Raw genomic sequence first — 22713 nt, 5'->3', positions numbered from 1 at the left:
CCCCAGACTCCCCCAAGGCAGCTACCCGAGGACTTTTGTATGTGCTGGAGGCAGAGCCATGCTCGGGAGCTCCCCGGGTCTCTTCCCAGGACTCTCCCAGAGTCTTCTGGCATCATCCTGTAGAGGTAGCTGAAGTCTCGGTAGGCAGCACCAGCCTCATCCAAGGCAGCTACTGGAGGAGTTCTACGTACGATGGAGTCAGGACCATGCCCCGTAGCTCCCCGAGACTCCTTCCAGCAATCTCCTGGAGTCTTCTGGCCTCCTGTGGAAGGAACCGAAGTCCCGGGTAGCAGCCCAAGACTCTTCCAAGGAAGGCACCAGAAGAGGATTTCCATTTGGGGCTGGAGATGGCAGTGACACTTTGCATCTGCCTCTGCGCCACAGCTCAGGGAATGTTGGAAGCCTGAGAGGTGGAAGGCACAGAGCATGACCTGATTTTCCTTTGCTTTCCAGAGCAAACAGCCATCTGGGACGCTGTGGCTGGCTACGTTCAAGAACAGCTCCTGCTGCTCCAGGTGGGGCGACACCCGCATCCTCCTCACCCACCCAGAGAAGTGGGGAGTCCCCATGGCCCTGAGGCATGGCCTGCAGTTACTCTTCCCCTCCTCAGAAAGCAGGAAACCCACCCCAAAAGTCCCCACCAATGGAGACACAGGGCTCGTGCAAGGCTGGGACCACCTCTGGGAGGTGGCATTGTACCACAGGCCTGATCCCGGTCACTGGAGACCCCTGCATGCCCTCCGGCTGCCTCTGCCCTGACTCCAGCACTGCTCCTTTCGAGGGGGAAGGCAGAGGGAGAGGACTCAGCAGCTCCTCCTTAAAGCTCTCCCCACTGGCCTGGCTCATGTCTCTGAAGAGCAGGAGCCGGCAGGGGCTGGGCCAAAGCACCATCCCTGGTCAGGGCCACCCGCAGCTCTTCCCTCCAGCCACTCCTCCCGCTTCAGCTTTTCCCTTCTCTTCCACTCACAGGGGGTGCGAATTCCCACCCTCGGCTGCTTCGATGTGCTCCCCACACGGACCCAGGTTGGGAACAAGGTCGTGATTCTCCAGAGGCCCGTGTTTCGCCTGGCCAGGAACCTTGCAGTTGTCCACAATCTCATGGACAATAGGGACGACCTGCCTGGTAAGACGGCGCATTAAACACTGGCGGGCTGCACGGTCGCGGTGAAGGGGGGTATCGCATCCCTTTTCTGAAAGCAAACTGCCCCCTCTGCGGAGCACGTCCAAACACGGGGCCCTTCTGGGCGGTGACTGCAATAAGCAGCCCTTGGGAAACGCCTGCGGAAAGGCCAGTGGGTGAGCGCCTCCATCCCTCTCATGTGGTTTTCCAGGCAATAAGGTGCTGGAGCCTCTGAAATATGCCAAGGTGGCCAGGGATGCCTCTGTGTCCCGGCAAAAAGTGGATGGCTGCATCCTAGGCACCACGTCCCTCCTCTCTCACTGCCTGGGGAAGGGGGAGAACGTCGCCCTTGTCCTGAGGGATGTGGGGGTGCTCCTCATCGAAGGCAGCAGGGTGCAGATGAGGTTCTACTATGACTTCCTGGAGAGGATTACTGGGAAGAAGGTCCTCGAAAGCGCTGCATTCAAGGTGAGCGTTCTGGTTTCCCCACCTCTTGGGCAGACCCACAGCGGTTCCCCAGCACTGCTTGCGTGTGGCCCACCGCGACATGGCCAGCTGCTGAGGCCAGGCGTCAGCACGATTCCACCAGCTCTTGCTGCCCTGAACTCCTCCACTGCTGGGTGCCTTGGTCATGTTGAGGATGTCCTGCCATCTCCATGTTCCTCCATTGCAGCTTCCCCAGCTGCTGGACATGGTGCTGTCTCCGATGGTGCCCATTGCTTCCCTGACTTTCGCCGGCCGCGTCATCGTCTTTCCCGAGTGAGTGAGTACGTTGGCAGCTTTAGCCTCTGGCCAAGGCGGCTGCTCAGCTGCGGTTTGGCAGCATTTGTCCTTGTGAGCACGCGAGTCCTGCTGCGGGGACACCTTCTCTGCGTGACCCCATTGCCCAGGACAGTCCTAGTGGATGAGGCAGAGTCCATTTGGGAAAACAACGGCCTTTACAACCGTGCCAAAACCTGCCTGTGAGCAAGTGCAAGGGCTGGTGGTGCCATGGCTCACGCTGGTGGTGTCTCTTTGTCTCCAGGTTTGAACTGGAGGTTGTGCCCAAACCAAGGGCCAGGCGCCCTCTGAAGGCCTGGAGAAAAGTCCCTGGTGAGGACAAGTGGAAGAAAAAAGGGGGTTTGCCACCTCTCGGGCAAGACATGGAAGGTAAAGCAGCTCCCAGCTCGTTTCCATAGTGTGGGCAACCAGCTTCTGTGATCCGCTGGGAAAATCCCCGGTGGGGACTGTCAAAAGGCTCTGCCCTGCGTCAAAGCTTCCCACCAGCTGGGCAGAGCCTTTTCTCCTAAGGCTGGCTTCACAAGAACTGAGCCCTAGGACGGGATGCGCCCATCACGCCCATCCCTGGGTACAGCAGGGGGGTGTGGACCCAAGGGGCTGTCCTCACTCCGCAAAGAGCCTCTGTCACCTCACCGGCATTACCCAGCTCCTCTTGCCAAACCCTGACGCTATTAGGGCGTTTGCAGAGGAGTCCATCAAGCACCCGTGTTGGGGAGGGTGCCAGGCCTCTGGAAATGGTGGCTGTGAGGGGAGCAGAACGGCCCTCTCAGAGGTTTTGGGAAGAGGTCTGAGCACCCCTGTGCGTCACTGAGGCCGGCAGCGTCACAGCGATGCTCTTCTGACAAGGTCTCTCCTTTCCCGCTTCCAGTGGGATTTGCTGAACTGCCCTTGCCTGCCCGTTCCAGTTTGACCAGTGAGGAACACAAGGCACTCCCGGAACAGAAGTAGGTGAAAACGAGAAAGAAGCCTGTGGAGTGGTGAGGCTGGAGGTGCAGGGCTGGCATCTGCACGGGGTCATTTTCTGAGCCAGCAAGAGCCCATTCCCCACCCCCAAACACTTGCCGTTCATCACTGCCCAACAGTGGTGAAGGCAGAGCCCGGAGGGGCGGGATGGGGCTGCTGGGAGCCCCCATGTCACAGGGCTGCTTTTTGTGAAGGGCCCCAGTGTGGCCTCCTGAGCTGTGCATAGGGACAGCCGTGTGTCAGCCGAGGGTCCCGGCTCAGGGGGTTTCCTCTCCTGAGCTGAGCGCAGCCATCGCCATCGGCTGAGCTGCCGGTGGCTGCATAAACAAGCCCATGGCTCATAGGGGCAGGAGGCGGCCCCAAACCCATCGTGTCCTCACGCAGACCCCTCCCACTGTGTCCTTTCAGCTGGCTACCAGCAATCTCTGCGGCCTCCGCTGGAAAAAAGCAGCCTGTGACCAGCCAACCCAAGGGCAAACCCGCACCCAAAGGCCGAGCATCAAAGCAGAGGCGAGCACAGGCAGCGAAACCTCAGAGGCGCAGGGGAAGAGAACAAGGAGAAAAAAAAGTCCCTGTCAGAAGCAAATTACCGTCAACAAGCTCTGAGGCCAGGATGCCTGAGGAGCCCACCTACAAGGTCTACATTCCCCAGCCACCCGGACCTGAGACAGCACAATTGCTAAAATCAAGGCCTGAGATGTTCTGGTCAGTGCTGAAAGAACCACAGAAGACCATATTGGCGGGATACATCTTTGAGCCCTCCCTTTTGGTGCCACCAATGCATCAGGGGGCTCCAGGATGGAGTGGCCCTGGCCAGAGCGATCAGGGCTTGGGGTGCCCGGAGCAGAGGCAGCACCACGCGAGGTGGCAAAAGAGGTACGTGATTCGAATCTGCGTCGTTCTTGGGTGCTGTTTCCTTGTCGAAATGCAGAGCTGGAGGGACCGTGGGGACTTTTCAAGAGCCCTTAGGTCTGACGGACGTCATGGCTAAGCTGCCACCATCTAAGCTGCTCTTCCATCCCCAGGGGCGAGGTACTCATTTTCCAGGGGTGGCCTCTCTTCTCTAGCCTCAGGAAACACACAAGGCCATGTTCTTCGGCCATGTTTGGAAGGCCTAACTCACGGCAAGGCTGCTCTGGGCCAGAGAGGGGACTGTTTCTTCCCAGCTCGTTGCTCCTTTAGATCCCCGGTGGGAAGAGAAAGGCTTTTTGGGTGGGTCTGGCACAGCTTGGGAGCAAACCGCTGCTGCTGGAGAGGCTGCAGAGAAGGGGTAAAGGGAGGGAGAGAAACAGCTGCCCTCCCCTCAATGTCCTGACCTGAAGCCATCCAGGGGGTCTGCGTGTGGGCAAGGCGCTCCTCCCAAAACCTGTGGGATTGTTTTAGAAGAGTCTCTCTTCTTTTGCAGAAACCCATCTGTCTTTGGGACCCCAGGAGCTCGGGAAAGAGATGAATAAAACCACAAAGGAGAAGCTGCAAAAGGGTGTTGACTTTTGTAATTGTTCGTAACGGTCCTTCACCGGAATGGGGGAGAAGGGTTTTTTACCATTGGCGATGGCTCTGAGATCGGCCCAGCATGGTCCTGGAAGTGGGGCCATCGGAGGGACCTTCCCTCGGGACCCTTTCCATGCAAGGGACCTTTTCCATGGCCGCTATGGAAAGGAACCTGCTTTCTGGGGCAAGAGAGGGCAAGCAGGCACTTGGAGCAGTGTTGTGAAGAACGGAACGTCCCTGGAGGGGAAAGGCGAGGCTGCTCCCCATCTCCCTTTGCTCTTCCTCCATCTCCACCCTGGAGGCCATTTCTCTGTCACTCCGCTCTCCTGCTGCCTTTTGTGTCTCTCTGACCCTCTGTCCCCCTCCCTCACCCTGCCTCTGTCTGTCCATCCCTCTGTCCTCCTTCCTGCCCGTCTTCTCCCTCTCTCCCTCTGTCCTGCTGCTTATCCCTGTTTTTCCTCCTGCACCCCACTGGCCCTTCCCCTCCAGCTCTTTCCCGATCCATCCCTCTGCATGCTCCTCACCAGCATTTTTCCTTCCTCCACTCCCTGCCCAGCCCCATCCCGTTCTCCTGTCCCTCTGTCCGTCTCCTGTCCCTCTGTCTGTCTCCTCGTCCCTCTGTCCTGCTCCTGTCCCTCTCCGGCTACCCCACCGCCCTGCCCCACCTCTCTCTGCCACTCTGTCCCTCTCTCCTCCTCCTCCTCCCTGCTCCACCGGGGCTCTGGGCCCTGGTCAGCCCCGGGGGGCCTGCAGAGGGATGGGGCCCAGCCGGGGCAGGGGGACAGTGTCCCCGCAGGGTCAGACAGCAGGGCAGGAGTGCCCCGGGCCATGCCGGGAGCTGCCGTCCTGGGGCGTGGGGCTGCCTGCTGGCCATGTTGGCCTTGGGTGGTGCAGTCTCTGCTCTAGCTGCAGACCAGCTGAGGCGAGGGCTGGGGCTGCCCGTGGGGTGAGTGAGGCCCATGGGCAGGTTTCGGGGTGACTCCTGCCTGCTGGCCCCCCGGGGTGGCAGGGGTAGCTCCAAGCTGGAGCCGGTCCCAGCTGGGGCAGCCCCGGGAGTGACCCGAGAGCTGGGGAGGGGAAGGAGATGGAGACAGACCCCCCCGGGCACAGGCACCGGGCAGCCTGACTCCCAGAGCCCCCTGGATCCGCCCTGGCCCCGCTCGGCCCCTGCAGCTGCCCTGGCCCCAGCACCTCCCCTGAGGCCTGTCCCGCAGCCCCAGGCCCCCACGGCCTGTCCTGGCAGCAGCGAGCTGGGCCTGGGGCGCGCTCGATCCTCCGTGAACACGGGGGCCGTCAGCAGCATCGCAGGGAAGGAGCGGTGTCTGCAGGAGCTCCTGCAGCAGGAGGGGCTCCAGCCTGGGGCCGGCGGCGGTAATCATGGTTCTTTCCCTCTCCTAGAGGCCACACTGAGGGCTCGGTTGTCTGTTCCTGCCCCGGAAGGGAGGGAGCATCTGGCTGTCCTGGTTTTGCCTGGGACGGAGTGAATTTTCTTCCTGGGAGCTGGTACAGTGCTGTGGTTTGGCTTTAGGATGAGAATCATGTTGATAACGCACCGATGTGTTAGTTGTTGCTAAGTAGTGCTTCGAGTAAATCCAGGACTTTTCAGCTGCTTCTGCTTTACCAACTGAGAAGGCTGGAGATGCCCAAGAAGCTGGGAGGGGGCACAGGCAGGACAGCTGACCCAAACTGGCCAAAGGGCTACTCCATACCGTAGGATGTCACGCTCAGTATAAAACTTGGGGAAAGCTGGCCGAGGGGCTGGTGCTTGGGAACCGCCTGGGCATCGCTCGGCGGGTGGTGAGCAACTGCATTGCCCATCCCTTATTTTGGATATTATTTTATCATCGTCATCATCGTTATTATTATTGTTGTTGCTGTTATTATTGTTATTAACCAGTGTGCAAGAGATCCGAGGGAATTTGCCAGGCTGGGAATTTGAGTATCTTGCTGATGTGCCAAAATGGAGAGATCCACTCAGAACCAGGAGCTCAGTGTTGGGCTGAGTTGTGTCTCACCGGGGAGTCTGTAGCGTGTCACCCTGTCCAGCTGAGCTTGTGACATCAGGTCTTTCTGCTGAGGGCAATGATCAAATCATGGCATCGTTCTGGGCGGAGGGGACATCGAGAGGTTTCCAGCCCAAGCCTGTGCTCAGAGCAGGTCCCATCAGGCCGCTCAAGGACATGCCCAACTGAGGGATGAACACCCCCAAAGTCTTGCCCCGCTGCCTACAACATCCGTCCACTCTTTGGGTGAAAAAGCCCTCCTTTCTAAGGCCCACATTCTCTTTTTGGAGCCCCAGCCCCCATGTTTACGGCACAAAGCCTCATTTCTTGGAGTCCAAAGCTGCATCTTGAAGGCACAAAAACCTACTTCAGGGCCCCAAAGCCTCCATTTAGAGCCTAAATCGTCATTGTCAGGGTCCAAAGCCTCGTTGTAGTGTCAAAACACTCATTTTTAAGATCCAACCCCACGGTTTTAAAGCCCAAACGCTCATTTTTAAGATGCAAGCCTCATTTTTAAGGTCCAACCCCTCAGTTCTAAAGCCCAAACACTCATTTTCAAGACGCAAGCCTCATTTTTAAGGTCCAAACCCTCCGTTTTGGGTCCAAACCCTCAGTTTAGCTCTCTCAAGGCCTCATTTTCCCACAGCCTAAGTTTGAGGATCCAGTTTGTAATTTTGAGGGGCCAAAGCCTCATTTTTTTAGAAGAGAAGAGAAGGGAAGAGACGAGATGAGATGAGGCGAGACGAGATGAGACTATTTCAGTTGGAAGGGACCTACAACGATCATCTAGTCCAACTGCCTGACCCATTCGGGGCTGACCAAGTTAAAGCGCGTTACTAAGGGCATTGTCGAAATGCCTCTTAAACACGGACATGCTTGGGGCATCGACTTTTTAATGACCAAAGCCTCCTTTTGAAGGTCCAAAGCCTCATTTTTGTTTTCCAAACCTGAATTTTGAGGGCCCCAACTCTCATTTATGGATTTCAAAGCCTCATTTTTAGGGTCTGAACCTTCATTTTAGGTCAAAAGCCTGAAATGCAGCCTGACACCAAGGTTGCAGGGCCAAAGCCTCAGTTTCAGGTTGCCAAGTCCTCATTTTAGTTTATAAACCCTCCGTTACAGGGCTCAGAGGGACCCTCCTTTCTGGGGTCCAAAGCTTCATGCTGTAAGGTCGTAGCCCTCACGTTTGGCTACCAAGACTCATTTTTAGGGTCCAAAGCCTCGGTTTCAGTTTACAAAGTCAGGTTTTGAGAGTCAAAGCTCCCATTTATATGACGCAACCCCTCATGATTAGGATCCATAGCTGCATTTACAGGGTTTAAATCCTTCTTATAGGACACAAAGCCTCATTTCCCAGCCCAAAGCCTCATTTTTAGGCTACAAAGCCACAAGTGACTGTGCAAAGCCTCAGCTGTACGATCCAAACTCTCGTTTTCAGAGTCCAAATCCTCATTTTTAGATCCAGACTCTCGTATTACGTTACCAAAGTCTCACTGATGTGGTCCAAAGCCTCATTTCGAAGGCCCAAAGCCTCATTTGGAGGGGTCAAATACTGATTCGTAGGGTCTAAACCCTCTTCTTAGGGAACAAAGGCTCGCCTTTAGGGTCCGAAGCTTTATCTGCAGGCTCCAAAGCCTCAGTGATAAGACCCAGATCTTTCTTTGAGAGTCCAAAATCTCATTTTATTCTCCAAATCCTTGCTTGTTGTTTCTGATCCCAAATTTTGAAGGTCCAAGGTCTCATTTTTAGAGCCCAACGCCTCCTTTTTAGGGTTCTAAGCCTCCTTTCTAGGGTCCAAAGCTTACGTTTTAGCATCCAAAGCCTCACATGTAGAGTTTAAGGCCACAATTTCTGTCTACCAGTCTCATTTTTAGGGCCCAAAGCCTCATTTTTAGGACCTCTCCCCTCATTCTAAGGGCCTCAAGCCTCATTTTGACAGCCTAAATGCTCATTTGGAGGGTCTAAGCCCTGAGTGAAAGAGCAAATCCTCAGTTTTAGGGCCCCCAGCTTTCTTTGGAGAGTACAAAGACACATTTCGAAGGGCCAAAGCCTCATTTGGAGGGTCCAAATACTCATTTTTATGGTCCAGATTTGCATTTTGGGGTTTAACTCTTTCAGGCCTAAGGCCTACTTTGAAGGGCTGGAAGCCTCATTGCAGGGGCTCATTATTGGTGAGGATTTAAAGCCTCTTTTGTCGGGTCCAAACCCTCATCTTTAGGGCCCGAAGCCTCATTTTGGGGCTCTAAATCCTCATTTTTAAAGCCTAACTACATGTTCCGAGGCTACAAGGGCATACTGAGATGGTCTGAAGCCTGATCCTCGTCTTAGGCCGTGTTCATTCTCCTAAGCAAGTGGGACTGCAGTAAGCATCCTGCCTTTCAGCGCAGCTGAGAGGGCAGGCTCAGGCCTCTGGCTTCGGCAGGTGCTTTGGATGGCACTGGTGGCATCATCCAGGGCTCTCCTTTATCCTTCGTGGTCAGCTCTCAGCTTCCACCAAGCACAGTCCTTCTTTCCAGGGCTGGGCTGTCCTTTCCTTTGTTTTCCTTCAGCACCAACAACCCCAGAGCCCGCAGCCACATTCCAGTACCTCGCGACACTGCAGCCCAAGCTGTCGACCAAGAGATCTATGCACAAAGGCAACACGCTCTCGTACTAGAAAGACTGGCTGATAGGATAGTTCGGGAAGGGAATTTTCCTGACTCTGGGAATTTTCCCGCCTCAGAGAGGCGGGAAAGCCCTGAGGGGAGGGAGCCGCTGCAGGCAGGCCCATGCCTGGCAGCTGCCCGGGGTTCCTGCCAGGCGCCTCCGGGAGACTTTTGGCCTCCTGTCAAAGGCAGCCAAAGTCCCAGGAGCAGCCCCAGACTCCCCCAAGGCAGCTACCCGAGGACTTTTGTATGTGCTGGAGGCAGAGCCATGCTCGGGAGCTCCCCGGGTCTCTTCCCAGGACTCTCCCAGAGTCTTCTGGCATCATCCTGTAGAGGTAGCTGAAGTCTCGGTAGGCAGCACCAGCCTCATCCAAGGCAGCTACTGGAGGAGTTCTACGTACGATGGAGTCAGGACCATGCCCCGTAGCTCCCCGAGACTCCTTCCAGCAATCTCCTGGAGTCTTCTGGCCTCCTGTGGAAGGAACCGAAGTCCCGGGTAGCAGCCCAAGACTCTTCCAAGGAAGGCACCAGAAGAGGATTTCCATTTGGGGCTGGAGATGGCAGTGACACTTTGCATCTGCCTCTGCGCCACAGCTCAGGGAATGTTGGAAGCATGAGAGGTGGAAGGCACAGAGCATGACCTGATTTTCCTTTGCTTTCCAGAGCAAACAGCCATCTGGGACGCTGTGGCTGGCTACGTTCAAGAACAGCTCCTGCTGCTCCAGGTGGGGCGACACCCGCATCCTCCTCACCCACCCAGAGAAGTGGGGAGTCCCCATGGCCCTGAGGCATGGCCTGCAGTTACTCTTCCCCTCCTCAGAAAGCAGGAAACCCACCCCAAAAGTCCCCACCAATGGAGACACAGGGCTCGTGCAAGGCTGGGACCACCTCTGGGAGGTGGCATTGTACCACAGGCCTGATCCCGGTCACTGGAGACCCCTGCATGCCCTCCGGCTGCCTCTGCCCTGACTCCAGCACTGCTCCTTTCGAGGGGGAAGGCAGAGGGAGAGGACTCAGCAGCTCCTCCTTAAAGCTCTCCCCACTGGCCTGGCTCATGTCTCTGAAGAGCAGGAGCCGGCAGGGGCTGGGCCAAAGCACCATCCCTGGTCAGGGCCACCCGCAGCTCTTCCCTCCAGCCACTCCTCCCGCTTCAGCTTTTCCCTTCTCTTCCACTCACAGGGGGTGCGAATTCCCACCCTCGGCTGCTTCGATGTGCTCCCCACACGGACCCAGGTTGGGAACAAGGTCGTGATTCTCCAGAGGCCCGTGTTTCGCCTGGCCAGGAACCTTGCAGTTGTCCACAATCTCATGGACAATAGGGACGACCTGCCTGGTAAGACGGCGCATTAAACACTGGCGGGCTGCACGGTCGCGGTGAAGGGGGGTATCGCATCCCTTTTCTGAAAGCAAACTGCCCCCTCTGCGGAGCACGTCCAAACACGGGGCCCTTCTGGGCGGTGACTGCAATAAGCAGCCCTTGGGAAACGCCTGCGGAAAGGCCAGTGGGTGAGCGCCTCCATCCCTCTCATGTGGTTTTCCAGGCAATAAGGTGCTGGAGCCTCTGAAATATGCCAAGGTGGCCAGGGATGCCTCTGTGTCCCGGCAAAAAGTGGATGGCTGCATCCTAGGCACCACGTCCCTCCTCTCTCACTGCCTGGGGAAGGGGGAGAACGTCGCCCTTGTCCTGAGGGATGTGGGGGTGCTCCTCATCGAAGGCAGCAGGGTGCAGATGAGGTTCTACTATGACTTCCTGGAGAGGATTACTGGGAAGAAGGTCCTCGAAAGCGCTGCATTCAAGGTGAGCGTTCTGGTTTCCCCACCTCTTGGGCAGACCCACAGCGGTTCCCCAGCACTGCTTGCGTGTGGCCCACCGCGACATGGCCAGCTGCTGAGGCCAGGCGTCAGCACGATTCCACCAGCTCTTGCTGCCCTGAACTCCTCCACTGCTGGGTGCCTTGGTCATGTTGAGGATGTCCTGCCATCTCCATGTTCCTCCATTGCAGCTTCCCCAGCTGCTGGACATGGTGCTGTCTCCGATGGTGCCCATTGCTTCCCTGACTTTCGCCGGCCGCGTCATCGTCTTTCCCGAGTGAGTGAGTACGTTGGCAGCTTTAGCCTCTGGCCAAGGCGGCTGCTCAGCTGCGGTTTGGCAGCATTTGTCCTTGTGAGCACGCGAGTCCTGCTGCGGGGACACCTTCTCTGCGTGACCCCATTGCCCAGGACAGTCCTAGTGGATGAGGCAGAGTCCATTTGGGAAAACAACGGCCTTTACAACCGTGCCAAAACCTGCCTGTGAGCAAGTGCAAGGGCTGGTGGTGCCATGGCTCACGCTGGTGGTGTCTCTTTGTCTCCAGGTTTGAACTGGAGGTTGTGCCCAAACCAAGGGCCAGGCGCCCTCTGAAGGCCTGGAGAAAAGTCCCTGGTGAGGACAAGTGGAAGAAAAAAGGGGGTTTGCCACCTCTCGGGCAAGACATGGAAGGTAAAGCAGCTCCCAGCTCGTTTCCATAGTGTGGGCAACCAGCTTCTGTGATCCGCTGGGAAAATCCCCGGTGGGGACTGTCAAAAGGCTCTGCCCTGCGTCAAAGCTTCCCACCAGCTGGGCAGAGCCTTTTCTCCTAAGGCTGGCTTCACAAGAACTGAGCCCTAGGACGGGATGCGCCCATCACGCCCATCCCTGGGTACAGCAGGGGGGTGTGGACCCAAGGGGCTGTCCTCACTCCGCAAAGAGCCTCTGTCACCTCACCGGCATTACCCAGCTCCTCTTGCCAAACCCTGACGCTATTAGGGCGTTTGCAGAGGAGTCCATCAAGCACCCGTGTTGGGGAGGGTGCCAGGCCTCTGGAAATGGTGGCTGTGAGGGGAGCAGAACGGCCCTCTCAGAGGTTTTGGGAAGAGGTCTGAGCACCCCTGTGCGTCACTGAGGCCGGCAGCGTCACAGCGATGCTCTTCTGACAAGGTCTCTCCTTTCCCGCTTCCAGTGGGATTTGCTGAACTGCCCTTGCCTGCCCGTTCCAGTTTGACCAGTGAGGAACACAAGGCGCTCCCGGAACAGAAGTAGGTGAAAACGAGAAAGAAGCCTGTGGAGTGGTGAGGCTGGAGGTGCAGGGCTGGCATCTGCACGGGGTCATTTTCTGAGCCAGCAAGAGCCCATTCCCCACCCCCAAACACTTGCCGTTCATCACTGCCCAACAGTGGTGAAGGCAGAGCCCGGAGGGGCGGGATGGGGCTGCTGGGAGCCCCCCATGTCACAGGGCTGCTTTTTGTGAAGGGCCCCAGTGTGGCCTCCTGAGCTGTGCATAGGGACAGCCGTGTGTCAGCCGAGGGTCCCGGCTCAGGGGGTTTCCTCTCCTGAGCTGAGCGCAGCCATCGCCATCGGCTGAGCTGCCGGTGGCTGCATAAACAAGCCCATGGCTCATAGGGCCAGGAGGCGGCCCCAAACCCATCGTGTCCTCACGCAGACCCCTCCCACTGTGTCCTTTCAGCTGGCTACCAGCAATCTCTGCGGCCTCCGCTAGAAAAAAGCAGCCTGTGACCAGCCAACCCAAGGGCAAACCCGCACCCAAAGGCCGAGCATCAAAGCAGAGGCGAGCACAGGCAGCGAAACCTCGGAGGCGCAGAGGAAGAGAACAAGGAGAAAAAAAGTCCCTGTCAGAAGCAAATTACCGTCAACAAGCTCTGAGGCCAGGATGCCTGAGGAGCCCACCTACAAGGTCTACATTCCCCAGCCACCCGGACCTGAGACAGCACAATTGCTAAAATCAAGGCCTGAGATGTTCTGGTCAGTGCTGAAAGAACCACAGAAGACCATATTGGCGGGATACATCTTTGAGCCCTCCCTTTTGGTGCCACCAATGCATCAGTGGGCTCCAGGATGGAGTGGCCCTGGCCAGAGCGATCAGGGCTTGGGGTGCCCGGAGCAGAGGCAGCACCACGCGAGGTGGCAAAAGAGGTACGTGATTCGAATCTGCGTCGTTCTTGGGTGCTGTTTCCTTGTCGAAATGCAGAGCTGGAGGGACCGTGGGGACTTTTCAAGAGCCCTTAGGTCTGACGGACGTCATGGCTAAGCTGCCACCATCTAAGCTGCTCTTCCATCCCCAGGGGCGAGGTACTCATTTTCCAGGGGTGGCCTCTCTTCTCTAGCCTCAGGAAACACACAAGGCCATGTTCTTCGGCCATGTTTGGAAGGCCTAACTCACGGCAAGGCTGCTCTGGGCCAGAGAGGGGACTGTTTCTTCCCAGCTCGTTGCTCCTTTAGATCCCCGGTGGGAAGAGAAAGGCTTTTTGGGTGGGTCTGGCACAGCTTGGGAGCAAACCGCTGCTGCTGGAGAGGCTGCAGAGAAGGGGTAAAGGGAGGGAGAGAAACAGCTGCCCTCCCCTCAATGTCCTGACCTGAAGCCATCCAGGGGGTCTGCGTGTGGGCAAGGCGCTCCTCCCAAAACCTGTGGGATTGTTTTAGAAGAGTCTCTCTTCTTTTGCAGAAACCCATCTGTCTTTGGGACCCCAGGAGCTCGGGAAAGAGATGAATAAAACCACAAAGGAGAAGCTGCAAAAGGGTGTTGACTTTTGTAATTGTTCGTAACGGTCCTTCACCGGAATGGGGGAGAAGGGTTTTTTACCATTGGCGATGGCTCTGAGATCGGCCCAGCATGGTCCTGGAAGTGGGGCCATCGGAGGGACCTTCCCTCGGGACCCTTTCCATGCAAGGGACCTTTTCCATGGCCGCTATGGAAAGGAACCTGCTTTCTGGGGCAAGAGAGGGCAAGCAGGCACTTGGAGCAGTGTTGTGAAGAACGGAACGTCCCTGGAGGGGAAAGGCGAGGCTGCTCCCCATCTCCCTTTGCTCTTCCTCCATCTCCACCCTGGAGGCCATTTCTCTGTCACTCCGCTCTCCTGCTGCCTTTTGTGTCTCTCTGACCCTCTGTCCCCCTCCCTCACCCTGCCTCTGTCTGTCCATCCCTCTGTCCTCCTTCCTGCCCTTCTTCTCCCTCTCTCCCTCTGTCCTGCTGCTTATCCCTGTTTTTCCTCCTGCACCCCACTGGCCCTTCCCCTCCAGCTCTTTCCCGATCCATCCCTCTGCATGCTCCTCACCAGCATTTTTCCTTCCTCCACTCCCTGCCCAGCCCCATCCCGTTCTCCTGTCCCTCTGTCCGTCTCCTGTCCCTCTGTCTGTCTCCTCGTCCCTCTGTCCTGCTCCTGTCCCTCTCCGGCTACCCCACCGCCCTGCCCCACCTCTCTCTGCCACTCTGTCCCTCTCTCCTCCTCCTCCTCCCTGCTCCACCGGGGCTCTGGGCCCTGGTCAGCCCCGGGGGGCCTGCAGAGGGATGGGGCCCAGCCGGGGCAGGGGGACAGTGTCCCCGCAGGGTCAGACAGCAGGGCAGGAGTGCCCCGGGCCATGCCGGGAGCTGCCGTCCTGGGGCGTGGGGCTGCCTGCTGGCCATGTTGGCCTTGGGTGGTGCAGTCTCTGCTCTAGCTGCAGACCAGCTGAGGCGAGGGCTGGGGCTGCCCGTGGGGTGAGTGAGGCCCATGGGCAGGTTTCGGGGTGACTCCTGCCTGCTGGCCCCCCGGGGTGGCAGGGGTAGCTCCAAGCTGGAGCCGGTCCCAGCTGGGGCAGCCCCGGGAGTGACCCGAGAGCTGGGGAGGGGAAGGAGATGGAGACAGACCCCCCCGGGCACAGGCACCGGGCAGCCTGACTCCCAGAGCCCCCTGGATCCGCCCTGGCCCCGCTCGGCCCCTGCAGCTGCCCTGGCCCCAGCACCTCCCCTGAGGCCTGTCCCGCAGCCCCAGGCCCCCACGGCCTGTCCTGGCAGCAGCGAGCTGGGCCTGGGGCGCGCTCGATCCTCCGTGAACACGGGGGCCGTCAGCAGCATCGCAGGGAAGGAGCGGTGTCTGCAGGAGCTCCTGCAGCAGGAGGGGCTCCAGCCTGGGGCCGGCGGCGGTAATCATGGTTCTTTCCCTCTCCTAGAGGCCACACTGAGGGCTCGGTTGTCTGTTCCTGCCCCGGAAGGGAGGGAGCATCTGGCTGTCCTGGTTTTGCCTGGGACGGAGTGAATTTTCTTCCTGGGAGCTGGTACAGTGCTGTGGTTTGGCTTTAGGATGAGAATCATGTTGATAACGCACCGATGTGTTAGTTGTTGCTAAGTAGTGCTTCGAGTAAATCCAGGACTTTGCAGCTGCTTCTGCTTTACCAACTGAGAAGGCTGGAGATGCCCAAGAAGCTGGGAGGGGGCACAGGCAGGACAGCTGACCCAAACTGGCCAAAGGGCTACTCCATACCGTAGGATGTCACGCTCAGTATAAAACTTGGGGAAAGCTGGCCGAGGGGCTGGTGCTTGGGAACCGCCTGGGCATCGCTCGGCGGGTGGTGAGCAACTGCATTGCCCATCCCTTATTTTGGATATTATTTTATCATCGTCATCATCGTTATTATTATTGTTGTTGCTGTTATTATTGTTATTAACCAGTGTGCAAGAGATCCGAGGGAATTTGCCAGGCTGGGAATTTGAGTATCTTGCTGATGTGCCAAAATGGAGAGATCCACTCAGAACCAGGAGCTCAGTGTTGGGCTGAGTTGTGTCTCACCGGGGAGTCTGTAGCGTGTCACCCTGTCCAGCTGAGCTTGTGACATCAGGTCTTTCTGCTGAGGGCAATGATCAAATCATGGCATCGTTCTGGGCGGAGGGGACATCGAGAGGTTTCCAGCCCAAGCCTGTGCTCAGAGCAGGTCCCATCAGGCCGCTCAAGGACATGCCCAACTGAGGGATGAACACCCCCAAAGTCTTGCCCCGCTGCCTACAACATCCGTCCACTCTTTGGGTGAAAAAGCCCTCCTTTCTAAGGCCCACATTCTCTTTAGGAGCCCCAGCCCCCATGTTTACGGCACAAAGCCTCATTTCTTGGAGTCCAAAGCTGCATCTTGAAGGCACAAAAACCTACTTCAGGGCCCCAAAGCCTCCATTTAGAGCCTAAATCGTCATTGTCAGGGTCCAAAGCCTCGTTGTAGTGTCAAAACACTCATTTTTAAGATCCAACCCCACGGTTTTAAAGCCCAAACGCTCATTTTTAAGATGCAAGCCTCATTTTTAAGGTCCAACCCCTCAGTTCTAAAGCCCAAACACTCATTTTCAAGACGCAAGCCTCATTTTTAAGGTCCAAACCCTCCGTTTTGGGTCCAAACCCTCAGTTTAGCTCTCTCAAGGCCTCATTTTCCCACAGCCTAAGTTTGAGGATCCAGTTTGTAATTTTGAGGGGCCAAAGCCTCATTTTTTTAGAAGAGAAGAGAAGGGAAGAGACGAGATGAGATGAGGCGAGACGAGATGAGACTATTTCAGTTGGAAGGGACCTACAACGATCATCTAGTCCAACTGCCTGACCCATTCGGGGCTGACCAAGTTAAAGCGCGTTACTAAGGGCATTGTCGAAATGCCTCTTAAACACGGACATGCTTGGGGCATCGACTTTTTAATGACCAAAGCCTCCTTTTGAAGGTCCAAAGCCTCATTTTTGTTTTCCAAACCTGAATTTTGAGGGCCCCAACTCTCATTTATGGATTTCAAAGCCTCATTTTTAGGGTCTGAACCTTCATTTTAGGTCAAAAGCCTGAAATGCAGCCTGACACCAAGGTTGCAGGGCCAAAGCCTCAGTTTCAGGTTGCCAAGTCCTCATTTTAGTTTATAAACCCTCCGTTACAGGGCTCAGAGGGACCCTCCTTTCTGGGGTCCAAAGCTTCATGCTGTAAGGTCGTAGCCCTCACGTTTGGCTACCAAGACTCATTTTTAGGGTCCAAAGCCTCGGTTTCAGTTTACAAAGTCAGGTTTTGAGAGTCAAAGCTCCCATTTATATGACGCAACCCCTCATGATTAGGATCCATAGCTGCATTTACAGGGTTTAAATCCTTCTTATAGGACACAAAGCCTCATTTCCCAGCCCAAAGCCTCATTTTTAGGCTACAAAGCCACAAGTGACTGTGCAAAGCCTCAGCTGTACGATCCAAACTCTCGTTTTCAGAGTCCAAATCCTCATTTTTAGATCCAGACTCTCGTATTACGTTACCAAAGTCTCACTGATGTGGTCCAAAGCCTCATTTCGAAGGCCCAAAGCCTCATTTGGAGGGGTCAAATACTGATTCGTAGGGTCTAAACCCTCTTCTTAGGGAACAAAGGCTCGCCTTTAGGGTCCGAAGCTTTATCTGCAGGCTCCAAAGCCTCAGTGATAAGACCCAGATCTTTCTTTGAGAGTCCAAAATCTCATTTTATTCTCCAAATCCTTGCTTGTTGTTTCTGATCCCAAATTTTGAAGGTCCAAGGTCTCATTTTTAGAGCCCAACGCCTCCTTTTTAGGGTTCTAAGCCTCCTTTCTAGGGTCCAAAGCTTACGTTTTAGCATCCAAAGCCTCACATGTAGAGTTTAAGGCCACAATTTCTGTCTACCAGTCTCATTTTTAGGGCCCAAAGCCTCATTTTTAGGACCTCTCCCCTCATTCTAAGGGCCTCAAGCCTCATTTTGACAGCCTAAATGCTCATTTGGAGGGTCTAAGCCCTGAGTGAAAGAGCAAATCCTCAGTTTTAGGGCCCCCAGCTTTCTTTGGAGAGTACAAAGACACATTTCGAAGGGCCAAAGCCTCATTTGGAGGGTCCAAATACTCATTTTTATGGTCCAGATTTGCATTTTGGGGTTTAACTCTTTCAGGCCTAAGGCCTACTTTGAAGGGCTGGAAGCCTCATTGCAGGGGCTCATTATTGGTGAGGATTTAAAGCCTCTTTTGTCGGGTCCAAACCCTCATCTTTAGGGCCCGAAGCCTCATTTTGGGGCTCTAAATCCTCATTTTTAAAGCCTAACTACATGTTCCGAGGCTACAAGGGCATACTGAGATGGTCTGAAGCCTGATCCTCGTCTTAGGCCGTGTTCATTCTCCTAAGCAAGTGGGACTGCAGTAAGCATCCTGCCTTTCAGCGCAGCTGAGAGGGCAGGCTCAGGCCTCTGGCTTCGGCAGGTGCTTTGGATGGCACTGGTGGCATCATCCAGGGCTCTCCTTTATCCTTCGTGGTCAGCTCTCAGCTTCCACCAAGCACAGTCCTTCTTTCCAGGGCTGGGCTGTCCTTTCCTTTGTTTTCCTTCAGCACCAACAACCCCAGAGCCCGCAGCCACATTCCAGTACCTCGCGACACTGCAGCCCAAGCTGTCGACCAAGAGATCTATGCACAAAGGCAACACGCTCTCGTACTAGAAAGACTGGCTGATAGGATAGTTCGGGAAGGGAATTTTCCTGACTCTGGGAATTTTCCCGCCTCAGAGAGGCGGGAAAGCCCTGAGGGGAGGGAGCCGCTGCAGGCAGGCCCATGCCTGGCAGCTGCCCGGGGTTCCTGCCAGGCGCCTCCGGGAGACTTTTGGCCTCCTGTCAAAGGCAGCCAAAGTCCCAGGAGCAGCCCCAGACTCCCCCAAGGCAGCTACCCGAGGACTTTTGTATGTGCTGGAGGCAGAGCCATGCTCGGGAGCTCCCCGGGTCTCTTCCCAGGACTCTCCCAGAGTCTTCTGGCATCATCCTGTAGAGGTAGCTGAAGTCTCGGTAGGCAGCACCAGCCTCATCCAAGGCAGCTACTGGAGGAGTTCTACGTACGATGGAGTCAGGACCATGCCCCGTAGCTCCCCGAGACTCCTTCCAGCAATCTCCTGGAGTCTTCTGGCCTCCTGTGGAAGGAACCGAAGTCCCGGGTAGCAGCCCAAGACTCTTCCAAGGAAGGCACCAGAAGAGGATTTCCATTTGGGGCTGGAGATGGCAGTGACACTTTGCATCTGCCTCTGCGCCACAGCTCAGGGAATGTTGGAAGCATGAGAGGTGGAAGGCACAGAGCATGACCTGATTTTCCTTTGCTTTCCAGAGCAAACAGCCATCTGGGACGCTGTGGCTGGCTACGTTCAAGAACAGCTCCTGCTGCTCCAGGTGGGGCGACACCCGCATCCTCCTCACCCACCCAGAGAAGTGGGGAGTCCCCATGGCCCTGAGGCATGGCCTGCAGTTACTCTTCCCCTCCTCAGAAAGCAGGAAACCCACCCCAAAAGTCCCCACCAATGGAGACACAGGGCTCGTGCAAGGCTGGGACCACCTCTGGGAGGTGGCATTGTACCACAGGCCTGATCCCGGTCACTGGAGACCCCTGCATGCCCTCCGGCTGCCTCTGCCCTGACTCCAGCACTGCTCCTTTCGAGGGGGAAGGCAGAGGGAGAGGACTCAGCAGCTCCTCCTTAAAGCTCTCCCCACTGGCCTGGCTCATGTCTCTGAAGAGCAGGAGCCGGCAGGGGCTGGGCCAAAGCACCATCCCTGGTCAGGGCCACCCGCAGCTCTTCCCTCCAGCCACTCCTCCCGCTTCAGCTTTTCCCTTCTCTTCCACTCACAGGGGGTGCGAATTCCCACCCTCGGCTGCTTCGATGTGCTCCCCACACGGACCCAGGTTGGGAACAAGGTCGTGATTCTCCAGAGGCCCGTGTTTCGCCTGGCCAGGAACCTTGCAGTTGTCCACAATCTCATGGACAATAGGGACGACCTGCCTGGTAAGACGGCGCATTAAACACTGGCGGGCTGCACGGTCGCGGTGAAGGGGGTATCGCATCCCTTTTCTGAAAGCAAACTGCCCCCTCTGCGGAGCACGTCCAAACACGGGGCCCTTCTGGGCGGTGACTGCAATAAGCAGCCCTTGGGAAACGCCTGCGGAAAGGCCAGTGGGTGAGCGCCTCCATCCCTCTCATGTGGTTTTCCAGGCAATAAGGTGCTGGAGCCTCTGAAATATGCCAAGGTGGCCAGGGATGCCTCTGTGTCCCGGCAAAAAGTGGATGGCTGCATCCTAGGCACCACGTCCCTCCTCTCTCACTGCCTGGGGAAGGGGGAGAACGTCGCCCTTGTCCTGAGGGATGTGGGGGTGCTCCTCATCGAAGGCAGCAGGGTGCAGATGAGGTTCTACTATGACTTCCTGGAGAGGATTACTGGGAAGAAGGTCCTCGAAAGCGCTGCATTCAAGGTGAGCGTTCTGGTTTCCCCACCTCTTGGGCAGACCCACAGCGGTTCCCCAGCACTGCTTGCGTGTGGCCCACCGCGACATGGCCAGCTGCTGAGGCCAGGCGTCAGCACGATTCCACCAGCTCTTGCTGCCCTGAACTCCTCCACTGCTGGGTGCCTTGGTCATGTTGAGGATGTCCTGCCATCTCCATGTTCCTCCATTGCAGCTTCCCCAGCTGCTGGACATGGTGCTGTCTCCGATGGTGCCCATTGCTTCCCTGACTTTCGCCGGCCGCGTCATCGTCTTTCCCGAGTGAGTGAGTACGTTGGCAGCTTTAGCCTCTGGCCAAGGCGGCTGCTCAGCTGCGGTTTGGCAGCATTTGTCCTTGTGAGCACGCGAGTCCTGCTGCGGGGACACCTTCTCTGCGTGACCCCATTGCCCAGGACAGTCCTAGTGGATGAGGCAGAGTCCATTTGGGAAAACAACGGCCTTTACAACCGTGCCAAAACCTGCCTGTGAGCAAGTGCAAGGGCTGGTGGTGCCATGGCTCACGCTGGTGGTGTCTCTTTGTCTCCAGGTTTGAACTGGAGGTTGTGCCCAAACCAAGGGCCAGGCGCCCTCTGAAGGCCTGGAGAAAAGTCCCTGGTGAGGACAAGTGGAAGAAAAAAGGGGGTTTGCCACCTCTCGGGCAAGACATGGAAGGTAAAGCAGCTCCCAGCTCGTTTCCATAGTGTGGGCAACCAGCTTCTGTGATCCGCTGGGAAAATCCCCGGTGGGGACTGTCAAAAGGCTCTGCCCTGCGTCAAAGCTTCCCACCAGCTGGGCAGAGCCTTTTCTCCTAAGGCTGGCTTCACAAGAACTGAGCCCTAGGACGGGATGCGCCCATCACGCCCATCCCTGGGTACAGCAGGGGGTGTGGACCCAAGGGGCTGTCCTCACTCCGCAAAGAGCCTCTGTCACCTCACCGGCATTACCCAGCTCCTCTTGCCAAACCCTGACGCTATTAGGGCGTTTGCAGAGGAGTCCATCAAGCACCCGTGTTGGGGAGGGTGCCAGGCCTCTGGAAATGGTGGCTGTGAGGGGAGCAGAACGGCCCTCTCAGAGGTTTTGGGAAGAGGTCTGAGCACCCCTGTGCGTCACTGAGGCCGGCAGCGTCACAGCGATGCTCTTCTGACAAGGTCTCTCCTTTCCCGCTTCCAGTGGGATTTGCTGAACTGCCCTTGCCTGCCCGTTCCAGTTTGACCAGTGAGGAACACAAGGCGCTCCCGGAACAGAAGTAGGTGAAAACGAGAAAGAAGCCTGTGGAGTGGTGAGGCTGGAGGTGCAGGGCTGGCATCTGCACGGGGTCATTTTCTGAGCCAGCAAGAGCCCATTCCCCACCCCCAAACACTTGCCGTTCATCACTGCCCAACAGTGGTGAAGGCAGAGCCCGGAGGGGCGGGATGGGGCTGCTGGGAGCCCCCCATGTCACAGGGCTGCTTTTTGTGAAGGGCCCCAGTGTGGCCTCCTGAGCTGTGCATAGGGACAGCCGTGTGTCAGCCGAGGGTCCCGGCTCAGGGGGTTTCCTCTCCTGAGCTGAGCGCAGCCATCGCCATCGGCTGAGCTGCCGGTGGCTGCATAAACAAGCCCATGGCTCATAGGGCCAGGAGGCGGCCCCAAACCCATCGTGTCCTCACGCAGACCCCTCCCACTGTGTCCTTTCAGCTGGCTACCAGCAATCTCTGCGGCCTCCGCTGGAAAAAAGCAGCCTGTGACCAGCCAACCCAAGGGCAAACCCGCACCCAAAGGCCGAGCATCAAAGCAGAGGCGAGCACAGGCAGCGAAACCTCGGAGGCGCAGAGGAAGAGAACAAGGAGAAAAAAAGTCCCTGTCAGAAGCAAATTACCGTCAACAAGCTCTGAGGCCAGGATGCCTGAGGAGCCCACCTACAAGGTCTACATTCCCCAGCCACCCGGACCTGAGACAGCACAATTGCTAAAATCAAGGCCTGAGATGTTCTGGTCAGTGCTGAAAGAACCACAGAAGACCATATTGGCGGGATACATCTTTGAGCCCTCCCTTTTGGTGCCACCAATGCATCAGGGGGCTCCAGGATGGAGTGGCCCTGGCCAGAGCGATCAGGGCTTGGGGTGCCCGGAGCAGAGGCAGCACCACGCGAGGTGGCAAAAGAGGTACGTGATTCGAATCTGCGTCGTTCTTGGGTGCTGTTTCCTTGTCGAAATGCAGAGCTGGAGGGACCGTGGGGACTTTTCAAGAGCCCTTAGGTCTGACGGACGTCATGGCTAAGCTGCCACCATCTAAGCTGCTCTTCCATCCCCAGGGGCGAGGTACTCATTTTCCAGGGGTGGCCTCTCTTCTCTAGCCTCAGGAAACACACAAGGCCATGTTCTTCGGCCATGTTTGGAAGGCCTAACTCACGGCAAGGCTGCTCTGGGCCAGAGAGGGGACTGTTTCTTCCCAGCTCGTTGCTCCTTTAGATCCCCGGTGGGAAGAGAAAGGCTTTTTGGGTGGGTCTGGCACAGCTTGGGAGCAAACCGCTGCTGCTGGAGAGGCTGCAGAGAAGGGGTAAAGGGAGGGAGAGAAACAGCTGCCCTCCCCTCAATGTCCTGACCTGAAGCCATCCAGGGGGTCTGCGTGTGGGCAAGGCGCTCCTCCCAAAACCTGTGGGATTGTTTTAGAAGAGTCTCTCTTCTTTTGCAGAAACCCATCTGTCTTTGGGACCCC

General features: G+C 56.8%; 3 protein-coding genes across 3 annotated transcripts; all 3 read left to right on the top strand.

Moving 5' to 3' along the window:
• Positions 1-192: 192 nt before the first annotated feature.
• LOC148053648 (coiled-coil domain-containing protein 81-like) lies at positions 193-3321 on the top strand. The gene is made up of 7 exons (XM_087772922.1): positions 193-286; positions 454-515; positions 970-1123; positions 1332-1588; positions 1794-1879; positions 2145-2269; positions 3272-3321. The coding sequence occupies exons 1-7, from the start codon at positions 193-195 to the stop codon at positions 3319-3321; spliced, it is 828 nt and encodes a 275-aa protein (XP_087629048.1).
• A 6083-nt stretch (positions 3322-9404) lies between these two features.
• Positions 9405-12534, top strand: LOC148053647 (coiled-coil domain-containing protein 81-like). Its single transcript, XM_087772920.1, has 7 exons — positions 9405-9498; positions 9666-9727; positions 10182-10335; positions 10544-10800; positions 11006-11091; positions 11357-11481; positions 12485-12534. Exons 1-7 carry the CDS (start codon positions 9405-9407, stop codon positions 12532-12534), a joined length of 828 nt encoding a protein of 275 aa, XP_087629046.1.
• A 6081-nt stretch (positions 12535-18615) lies between these two features.
• On the top strand, positions 18616-21743 carry LOC148053646 (coiled-coil domain-containing protein 81-like). Its single transcript, XM_087772919.1, has 7 exons — positions 18616-18709; positions 18877-18938; positions 19393-19546; positions 19754-20010; positions 20216-20301; positions 20567-20691; positions 21694-21743. Exons 1-7 carry the CDS (start codon positions 18616-18618, stop codon positions 21741-21743), a joined length of 828 nt encoding a protein of 275 aa, XP_087629045.1.
• Positions 21744-22713: the final 970 nt, after the last annotated feature.

Source organism: Nipponia nippon, unplaced genomic scaffold (genome assembly GCF_047370975.1).
Source record: "Nipponia nippon isolate SJK-2023a ecotype South Korea unplaced genomic scaffold, ASM4737097v1 scaffold_38, whole genome shotgun sequence".
Classification (NCBI taxonomy): domain Eukaryota; kingdom Metazoa; phylum Chordata; class Aves; order Pelecaniformes; family Threskiornithidae; genus Nipponia; species Nipponia nippon.
Note: the sequence above shows the minus strand (reverse complement) of the source record. Positions and strands in the feature narration are given on the sequence as shown.